The 11,105-nt window shown below is 38.8% G+C and overlaps 1 protein-coding gene across 1 annotated transcript; it reads right to left on the bottom strand.

Annotated features, from left to right (window-relative positions):
• Positions 1-207: 207 nt before the first annotated feature.
• LOC145043223 (glucan endo-1,3-beta-glucosidase 7-like) lies at positions 208-3,411 on the bottom strand. The gene is made up of 4 exons (XM_078991803.1): positions 3,221-3,411; positions 2,443-3,107; positions 1,057-1,380; positions 208-597 (listed from the first exon to the last, which is right to left on the bottom strand). Exons 1-4 carry the CDS (start codon positions 3,294-3,296, stop codon positions 349-351), a joined length of 1,314 nt encoding a protein of 437 aa, XP_078847929.1. The 5' UTR covers positions 3,297-3,411; the 3' UTR covers positions 208-348.
• Positions 3,412-11,105: the final 7,694 nt, after the last annotated feature.

Raw genomic sequence — 11,105 nt, 5'->3', positions numbered from 1 at the left:
CAAAATGATACGGCGATGATTTCGAAGTAGACAATGTTCAAGGACGGTTGATTTTCTATTTATAACACCTTGTTGACCCTGAGACTCTTTTAGAATATTACATATTATCATTAACCTAATAATCTTCCTAATATTATAAAAAGTAATGTACTTAAAATAATCTGATGGACGTGCTTCCTTCTTATATTTTCATCATATACATATATATTTGTAGAAAATCAAGTGTTAAGATGATGTACCAACAAAAATCATACCATAATCTTTTACATTTGTAGATCTCTATCATACAACACAAAAACAAATAAACACCGGAACAACCATCAATCATAAAAACCTTAAAATACCAATCTACAACATCGAAGTCACAGCTAGAAAAACAATAGCAATAAAACTAATGGCGATTGTGTTCAAGCTACCTGCATTCTTTGATGCATTGACCCGTGCAGTAGGAGAATACTGAGGGATGGTGGAATTAGGAGGTGTCGTGGTTGGCGTTGTTGTGGTCGAGGAGTTTGTCGGCAGTGTAGTCGCACCACCGGTAGTGGGAGCATCTGCTGGCGGGCTTAGGGCGGGGGCCGGTGCAGTAGCCAGAGGACCCTAATCAATATATGTGTAATAGAAGTTAAGGTTAAATGCAAAATAAATAAATAAAACAATGTACTTTCACTTATGTGTCTCTTATATGTATCATTATGTTTTCATTTTTTCTATTAAGGATTGGATTTTCAAATATTCTCTTATTTGTAATTCCTTATTGAAAAACTATACTTTGAAAATCTACTCGTGTTTGATAAAACTAGTTAATTTGTCGCTGGTAGCTGAAAGGTAAAACTTTTGTTTGATAAAAATAGTTGTAAACATTTAAATGAGTGAAATCACATAAAACTACAAATTAAAACTTTTAAAAGTTAAAATCTCTAAAACTAAAAGTTTCAAGTTCGAACTTCATAAATCTAAAAGTTAAAAACTACTAAAGCTTATAACCCAGCATATCCCAAACTATAAAAATAACAATTCATTTGTATTAGGATAACTTCAATAAGATGTTAACCTTACCTGACCCGTTTTGGAGAGTCCGATATCATATATTGACGTTAAATCTGTTTTGTAGATCCCAAAAAATCGTTCGGAACCCGCACCAGGTTTTAAATCCTCATCATATAATGCAAATAGATACGTATCAATGGATTTCCCAGGCATCAATGGAGTTCCGACCATGGATCTAAGATGAGCAACTAAGTTGCCATTGTAAGCCTTCGCATTGTCAATGGTTGCACCATGCTCAGTATCGCCGCCTTTGTATGGCCAACCTGTCTCAGCAACCACAATCTCAACATCTGGAAAGGCCATCGCATTCAATGCCGATCTCACTGCGTCCACCTTCATAAAATGGTGAAACATAGACTCATAAGTTATATAATAACTGCGAAGATACGGTAAAATAAATATTTGGAAGCTTTATAAAATAAAGGGTACATTCAAAAAAGAATAAAGGATTTGATTATTTTATATATATATATATATATATATATATATATATATATATATATATATATATATATATATATATATAGCTAGATGGGTGTTGGGGTACTACAGTACCCCAAAAAATATATTTTATATATATAAAAAGTATTATTTGTAAACATGTTTCATGTTATTATACCCCAACTAAAGATATTATAATATGTTTTATATTTAACTATATATAATATAGTGTACCTCCATATTAAAATTTTTGGTTCCGCCAGTGTATATATATATATATATATATATATATATATATTGTAAAAAAATATAATATATAAATAGTTAGGAAATGGTTTAAATAAGAACCACAAACAAATGCTAAAAACTATGACAACCGATATTGACAATATTAAACTAAAAATGTTAGAAACCATCACAAGAGAGATTGACAATATTAAACTATGAATACTTAAAAAGAATATTTTATGGAATTCACAATTTAATATAAGACCCATATTACAGTCCTCAGAGTTTAGAGTTTGGTACTCTGATTTTCATAGTTCTAACATTTTTTACGTTTTAATTTCAATTTTTCACTGGATAGTTATTATTGTTAAATACATTGTTATTACAAATAAAGTATATATATATATATATATATATATATATATATATATATATATATATATATATATATATATATATATATATATATATATATATATATATATATATATATATAGCAAAACTCAAGTTGGCATTTTTTACAATTTTTCCAAAACTAAATATTAGATTAGATTAAAAAATATATTTTAATATTATTGAAACAAAGGTATTAATTAATTAATAATGTATACTTGTTGTGGGCTAAATACGTGGCGCACGTTCCGGCGAAACTTGAGCCAAATTTTAAATTCAAAAATAAAGATGCAGATGCTAACCGTGTCCTGAACAATTTAAATTTAAACTCACCTGAGCATCAAACATATTCATATACTTCACATTCGTGCCGGAATCCGGCCGGCCGGCGTTCGGCTCAAACAGGCAAAACGCCAGCGTATCAGGCCGTGGATCACTCTGGTAAGCAAAGTAAGGATAAGGATTGATCATGAATGGCGAAGCAGTTGCTTTGTTAAACTCCAAAAATCCCTTCAACAAAGCCTCATATTTTGGATCAAATCTTCCGGCAGACGGCGGCTCCGATTGTCCCAACACCGACATCGGGTGCACCGTTGACACCTTTATCTTCCCACCCAATGAAGCCGCTTCAAGGGCGTTTTGGAGATTTTGCATCGCCGGCAACAGTTGTGTCTTCAGATTCTCGTCGGAGTAGTACAACACCTCGTTGCCGACGTTGATGATGATGATCTTACTCGCCGGATAGTATGGTGATACATTAGAACTAATCCATCCTTTTGCAAAGTTCAAGTCGGCTGCCAACGCCGGAATATCACTGTTGGAAGTACCGATTGTGATGCCGATGCCGGTGTTCGCTAAAGCTTTGATTATTCCTGCGTCGACTCCGTACATCCTTACTTTCCCGATTGAAGTTGATTGAAGTAGCTTCGCGGTGGCTGACGGCGGTGGAAGGTTGTCGGCGGTGACGCCATAGTTTACTCCGATATATGATTGCGATCCTAATTAAGTCATAAAACCAAACATACAAACAAATATCAGCGATTGTTCATATATAGTAAGTATTACATGACCCTCAAAAGAAATTGAAAATTTGAGAGTTAGAGAAGCTTACTAACGACGGCTGCGGTGTTGAGGAGGAGGAGGAGGAAGAAGAAGTAGGTGGTGGTTGTTGAAGGCGGAGACGCCATGATTGGGAGCTTTGAGGCACCTTGTTCACGTGTGTGTTTTTGAAGAGAAAGAGAGGGACAAAAATGGAAAATGGGTTACTTAAGGACTACGGTCGGCAACATGGGAAGCGTCAGTGGTTTAGGTTAATGTTTTTTTGTTTCGTATGAAATTAAATTTAGTGACTTTTTTTAATTTAACGTGTATATTCGTAAAGTTGAAATTGAGAAAATACAGTGGAAAAGACATCTTAAAAAATATGTTTAATAATTGTCCTTGATTTTGTTTTTCATCACTTTAAAAACTTAACTTTTTCATTCTGCTATTTAATTATATGTATTTGGAAACCATCCCTTTCTTATTCCTATCAAGATCTTTTGTTTTAGATTTACTTTTTTTTTTGGTGTTTCGATCTAACATCCAAAAATATGCTTCATACTTAAAAAAATATTTGTTGCTAATAAGATTTGTGATTATTATTGATTTATATACGACGTTGACATTTTAATGACAAGTTATAAGTTAAAATAATAAACGATCACAACAGATTACGATGGTTTATAATTGATTTTGATTTACAATATGCCAACAAGAATCATCGAGAAACGAGAATCACCATAAGCTCCCGGCCATGGAGAGCTTGAACCACTACGTTACCTTCGATAGTTCTTTCATCAAAATTTTCAAACTATTGTGAAAGATCTATTGCAAGAATGAATTGCCATGACTGGTTAGGATGGGTTAAACCGGTTTATACTTCACCATCATGAAGTGTATCACCCTTTATAAACATAGGGAAAATGACATATATGCCATATTAAGTTTCTATGGTTTACTCATTTAACTTATTTTGTGGTTTTACGAGCGAACAAACTTTTGGGCAACCTGTCTATTTAGTCTCCTAGATTTGTGTTAACCGATTTCCTTGCCACATATACATTATTTGCCACATCATTCAAGTCAACATTCAAACCTGGACCATAATTTCCCTAGTTAACTACTTTGAAATTCAACACATGCTTCAATTCAACTTGCCACTGTACAAGCTCCTCTGGCATCGGCAAATACACCATCTGCACACTTACCGGCTCCACTAAATACAGTTTGATCACGATACACATTAGCTTTTAGAATGCCATCTTCTTTAAGCTTAAGGTTTCTCTTGTTTTATGACCTTTAGATAATGGAATTTGAGAAATTCAAAAGGTGTAGACCCAGATGAGATATTGAAGAAATCATGCTTAAAATGAAAATCAAATCTTTGAGTGTTGTTGAAGTTTGTAAAATTTAAAAGGGGTACAAGTGCTTGACTTACCTAAAGCTAATGTCTGTTGTGAAATATGAAGAAAAAAACAGAGTGAACCGAACCCAGATCAGAGGATTGATTTTGCAACATTATTCCATGTTATCAAAACATTTATCAGGAATCTGATTTGATCGAAAGTGTACCCGTAATCCTCATCGTTTCCTCTTGAAATAACAATGCAATCAAGATGAGAAGTAAATCAATAGAACCGTAGATGAGAACCAGAAGTGAAGCAAGATAAATTTATTTATTCTTACTTGGGGATGGAATGAAACAGAAAGAAATTGATTTCTCCTTCTTCGATCTACCACTATGTCTCCTTTTCTTTTGTTTATTGTTAACAACGATGTACTCATCAACAACAACCAGATCTTTATCCTCTCGAATCTCTTCCATTCGCCACATGTGTCTTCTAGTGTTTCTGGGTGAACCGATATTAGAAAAATCGATTGTTGTAGCAGTGACGAGACCCATATAGGTCGGTGACCTCCTCAAAGACATCAAGTCTGGTTTTTTTATCTCTTGGCAGGGGAAGGCGAAAGCACGAGAGATCGTGAAGGGAGAAAGGGGTTTTAGGTTCAGAAGGAAGAGTGTTCTTGGGTTGCGGGGTCTGTATGGTGGTGGTGAGTCCATTGATTTGGTTGAGTGGAAGAATTAAAAGAACGAGATGTTGTTGATAATGAGTTTTAATGTTGCAGGTTTCTATTTGAGAAATAAGGAGGGGAAGAAGACGATAATGGGTGTGGGGTATAGTCACGTTGCATTAATAAATGATGTGGTAAAATTATGACCGGTTTACCTCTTCAATACTTCAAAAAGGACGTAATTGAACCGACAAAAACGAGTTTGTTCCCTCATAAAGCCAAAAAATAAGTTAAGTGGCTAAATGGATTGTAACGACCCAATTTTTACGTCCGAAAATTTCATTTTTAAGATATTACTTTAGAAAACATTAATAAATAAAAACATTGTTTGTTCACACCATAACACATTGCAACCATGTTCTCAAAAGCCAAACCGTACATCCCATCAAAATATCAGAGTACAATCCCAGTAAATCTCATAAATGCGGAAACCGAAGAGTGTGTGTATGACGTGCCGCTACCACGCCGGCTCCTTCCCCTTCGATGCAGAGGTACCTGAAAACAAAACTGTAAACGTAAGCACAAAGCTTAGTGAGTTCCCCCAACGTACCGCATAACATACAAACACATAACATACGTACTGCCAGGCTATTCTGGGGTGCCTGACTACCCGGTACAGCCATTCTGGGGTGCCGACCTACCTATACGGCCATTCTGGGGTGCCGTCTTACCCGTGTCAAGCCATTCTGGGGTGCTGACTACCCATGTCAAGCCATTCTGGGGTGCTGACTACCCATCGGTCCTAACAACCGATCCTCGGGGACTATTTCACCCCTACTACTACGATCACATATAACATAACAAGCCAGCATGCATACATATCATCACATACTGTCAGACGTATCTGGGGTGTCTGACTACCCTTTGGTCCTAACAACCAAACTCTACTACTATCACATACAACATATCATGCTAGCATATAACATGTCAGGTAATAGCGAACTTAGATGATATCACAAAGACAATCATCTATCATACATCTCCTACTGGTGGGTCGGCATTGTGGCCTTAGACCCACCGCTACTGGAAGGTAACTCACCTCAAAGTAGCTGCTGAACTGATCGGGAACTAACTGACTGCTGCTGCTCCGGGAGTCCTCCGGCTACAATTTCTACGACATACTCAATCAAACACTGCTAACTGTCCTTTAGGTAAAATGACCATTTTACCCCTGGTTTAGCTCTAAGCCAAAGCTGGAGTCAACTTTCAGTTGACCCGACTCGCCGAGTCGATCACCACTCGCCGAGTCCCTAGCAAACCAATGTCCTGGGTCCCTGGTTCTACTCGTCGAGTCGGGCTATGACTCGACGAGTTCACCTTCTAACTGTCATTCAACACCTTCATCCTACTCGCCGAGTTGTATGAACAACTCGTCGAGTTCATCTTCATCCGATGAACACTTTATGCTAAGACTCGCCGAGTTGTATGAACAACTCGCCGAGTCTGTTCTTGAGCTATGAAGATTGCCTTGGACTCGCCGAGTCAGGGCATTGACTCGCCGAGTCCTATCATGGGTGAGTTCGGCTCCCAACTCACCGAGTCACCCCCTGTGACTCATGGCTCAACTCGACACATGATGAAGGGACCAAATCGGTGACTCGCGACCAAACTCGCCGAGTCACCTATGCGACTCGCCGAGTCGCCGCCATGCACTCCTTAACTATACCGATTTGCTCGATTCCAGTCCATGCCATTCATAGATCTGGACTTCTAGGACACAAATCACACGTAAAGTTTCCAACTTTACGTGTGGATATTCACCAATATGGATTATAGGGCTCAAAATGTCTCAAAAGGGTAGATCTAGGGCTAACAAGCCTCATGGGGCCAAAAAGCTAACAGATCTGAGCTCCTGGAGCTCAATCTTGCATAGATCCAAAGGCCAAACGCCTTATTACCACAAATAATGCACATACAAACTTGGGGAATTGACCAAGAAGGACCCAAATGAAGTTTTAAGCATAGAATCAAGGGGAAAACGGGTTATACCTCAAAGGAAATGTTGAAATGACACAAAGATGGCTGATCTCCTTCTCCTCTTCTTGATCTACTCCTCTTACTCCTCAAAACCTTCAAGAACACACCAAGAACACCTCAAACTCTCAAGGAAACAAGGGAAAACGATGTAGGGGGAGTTCTGGGGGTGAATGGGGACGAGTTGGGGCGGAATGAGAGTTTAAATAGGGTGCAAACCCTTGAAACTTAGGGTTTCATCCAGCAGCGGTGACTCGCCGAGTCCAGAATGTGGACTCGCCGAGTCGCCTACTTAAAACGTGTCCTGAGTCTCGTCCCTACTCGGCGAGTCGGACCCTATGACTCGCCGAGTCCAAGGCTAAATTAGGGCAATGCTCAAATAAAATTCACATACCGGAAACCAGGTGCTACATGGATAAACCCTAGAAACTTAATAGGGGAATTGTGTCATTTTCCCTATAAACATAATATATTTATCCAACATAAGTAGGACTTCACATCCAACAAATCTAACAAACTAGGAAACATAAATTGATTTTATTCGAAACAATGTTACTATATTCCTCTGATGTTGTCTTGTATACTAATAGGGTATAAGACCTATCGTACATATACCCTCATCGGGAAAAGATTCACGTTCGGTTCGATATAGACGAACCGCCGAACCTTAAAGAATCACTCCGGAACTAGTCTAGTCGGGACGGTACAAAGTGTAATGTGACAGAACCACTGAAGAACAAACGATGAATCCACATGATGGAAGAGTGATTAACGAAATTGATGTATTTTTAGTATTAATATCATTAAGATACATACTATAGTGTAGTTGGATCTTAACAATTCTTGAGATCTAATAAAAGTGACTAATAATGTTACCAAAGTACACGCTTTTATACCTTCGGTTCCATGGGCATTAAATGCAACGAGACAGGAACATGCTCGGTAAGTGATGTGCGTAATTTATACCTACTAGTTTTACCAACTATCTACTTACTATTACGACTTAAGACAATGTACCTTTTCATAAATAATATAGCACTAATAGTTGGGTATCGAACACAGGAAATAGATTTAATTAGTTAGTTCAACTACTACAAATTAATCTTAAACAAACAAAAGTTAATTGGGTTTTTATCTGATTTTGCAAGTTCAGACAAAGTTAATCACTTAACTATCAAATTCAATCAATTACAAAAAAACACTTCCGTTTAGTTCGAACCCACTTCTCCTCTATGGTTAGCTATTAATTATGGATTATTAGAGTTAGATACTAAATTTTATAAGTAATTTAAGTCCAAATTTACTAATGTTTCACTAATTCATGTAAAACTATGTATGGTCACAAATAATCAAACACATATTCAGTTATGGATTATTAATGGGGCTATGTAAGATTTATTTAACAAACACAATTATGGTTATAATTTATGTTCTCCAGCACAGCTAAATTTAATTACTAAAATCACTTATCTAACATTGGGTCGATCCTAGCTCTAGCAATTCAATGGTCACTAAATCACTAGGTGTCATGTAGCACCTGGTTTCCAGTATGTGAATTTTATTTGATTATTTCCCTATTTTAGCCTTGGACTCGGCGAGTCATAAGGTCCGACTCGCCGAGTAGGGACGAGACTCAGGACACGTTTAAGTTGGCGACTCGGCGAGTCCATATCCCGGACTCGGTGAGTCACCGCTGCTGGATGAAACCCTAAATTTCAACGGTTTGCACCCTATTTAAACCCTCATTCCGCCCCAAGCTCGTCCCCATTCACCCCCAGAACTCCCAACATCGTTATTCCCTTATTTCCTTGAGAGATTGAAGTGTTTTGGAGTGTTCTTGAAGATTTTGAGGAGAAAGAAGTGTAGATCAAGAAGAGGAGAAGGAGACCACGCATCTTTGTGTCATCTCAACGTTTTCCTTGAGGTATAGCTCGTTTCCCCTCTGTTTTCAAGCTTGTAATCTCTTTTAGCTTCATAGGAGTCCTTCTTGGGCTCTTCCCCAAGCTTGTTTGTGCTTTGTGGGTTGTAATAAGTTGTTAGCCTTTAGATCTAGGCATGATTTAGTCCCTGGAGCTTGGATCTAATGCCTTTATGGGGTCATATTGCATGAAAGCGCTAGATCTACCTCTTTTGGTGCACTTTGAGCCTTAAAATCCATATTAGTGAATATCTACACGTAAAGTTGGAAACTTTACGTGTGATTTGTGTCCTAGAAGTCCAGATCTGTGAATGGCATCGACTGGAATCGAGCAAATCGGTGTATTTGATGGATGCATGGCTGCGACTCGGCGAGTCGTATATGTGACTCGACGAGTCTGGTCGCGAGTCACTGAATTGGTCCCTTCAAGATGTGTCGAGTTGAGCCGTGAGTCACAGGGGGTGACTCGGTGAGTTGGGAGCTGAACTCACCCATGTTAGGACTCGGCGAGTCAATACCCTGACTCGCGAGTCCAAGGCAATCTTCATAGATCAAGAACAGACTCGGCGAGTTGTTCATACAACTCGGCGAGTCTTAGCATATGTGTTCTTCGGATGAAGATGAACTCGACGAGTTGTTCATACAACTCGGCGAGTAGGATGAAGGAGTTGAATGTCAGTTTAGAAGATGAACTCATCGAGTCATAGCCCAACTCGACGAGTAGAATCAGGGACCCAGGACAATAGTCTGGACAGGGACTTTGCGAGTGGAGATCCACTCGGCGAGTCGGGTCAACTAAAAGTTGACTTCGAATTGACTTAGGGCTAGACCAGGGGTAAAATGGTCTTTTTATCCAAAGGACAGTTAGCAGTGTATGATTAAGTATATTGTGGGAATTACAGCCGAGGAGTTTCCGGAGCAGCAGCAGCAGTAGTAGGCGATCAATTCCCACACAGACCAGCAACTATTTCGAGGTGAGTTTCCTTCCAGTTGTAACGGGTCTAAGGCACCAAGGCCGGCCCGTATAGACGAGACGTTAGTATTAGAGTGTGGGCCGAGCCCGTATCTCTTAGTTGAGTTGATTATGACATATGCCAGTATGATAGAATTGTTTACACTTGCTGTCTGTGCGATTCTTGTATGATATGAGTTGGCGGTTGAGTGTGGGCGAGGCTCGTATCTCTCCGAGAATGGAGTGTGGGCTAGGCCCGTGTCTTCACGAGTGTGGGCGGGGCCCGTGTCTTCACGAGTGTGGGTGGGGCCCGTATCTCTCTGAAAGCGAAGTGTGGGCAGGGCCCGTATCTTCACGAGTGTGGGCGTGGCCCGTATCTCCTAATTGCATGTTGTTTGTTAAATGATTGCATGGTATGGGGTATTATGGGGGAGCTCACTAAGCTTTGTGCTTACAGTTTCAGTTTTGGTTTCAGGTACCTCCTCAGCTAGGGGAAAGGAGCCGGCGCGGTAGCAGCATGTCACACACACACTCTTCAGTTTCTGCATTTACGAGCTTTTCTGGGATTGATACTCTGATATTCTGATTAGTTGTATGTTTTGGTTTTCAGACATGGTTCAGTTTATATTATGGATGATCGAATGATGTTTTAGTTATTAATATTTTCTAAAGTAACGTTTTTAAACAAAAAAAAATTTGATGTGAAAATTGGGTTGTTACAAGTTGGTATCAGAGCCCTGGTTTGAGGGATTCAGACACGCCTTCGAGAGTGTCTGAACTCAAATCGAGGGATGGAAAGATTTTCTAAAAGAAAATGTTCTCTGAAACTTAGAAAAGGGTCATGAGAAAGAGCGAAGTGTGTGACGTGCGCGATCGACCGAGCTCAAGTAAGTATTCCCCATAGTACCCATACAAGTTTATGTTATGTTTATCAGCTTTCGTAGAACCGCATGCTAGAATAGGACTAAGGATCTAGGAGTGATGCCTTATGTGCCTACTATTTGTGTTTCAGTTGTATGAGAAATTGCATGCTAGTTA

This window comes from Lactuca saligna, chromosome 4 (assembly GCF_052625555.1).
Source record: "Lactuca saligna cultivar CGN05327 chromosome 4, ASM5262555v1, whole genome shotgun sequence".
In the NCBI taxonomy this organism is placed as follows: domain Eukaryota; kingdom Viridiplantae; phylum Streptophyta; class Magnoliopsida; order Asterales; family Asteraceae; genus Lactuca; species Lactuca saligna.
This window is presented reverse-complemented; position numbering and strand designations above follow the sequence as displayed.

What these genes read in the sequence shown, in the direction of transcription:
- LOC145043223 (XM_078991803.1), bottom strand. Translation starts at nt 3,296, where the DNA reads ATGGCGTCTCCGCCTTCAACAACCACCACCTACTTCTTCTTCCTCCTC. An exon ending in CAACACCGCAGCCGTCGTTA is followed by an intron (nt 3,108 to 3,220) that starts GTAAGCTTCTCT and finishes TGACTTAATTAG; the next exon opens with GATCGCAATCATATATCGGA. An exon ending in TGAATATGTTTGATGCTCAG is followed by an intron (nt 1,381 to 2,442) that starts GTGAGTTTAAAT and finishes CATTTTATGAAG; the next exon opens with GTGGACGCAGTGAGATCGGC.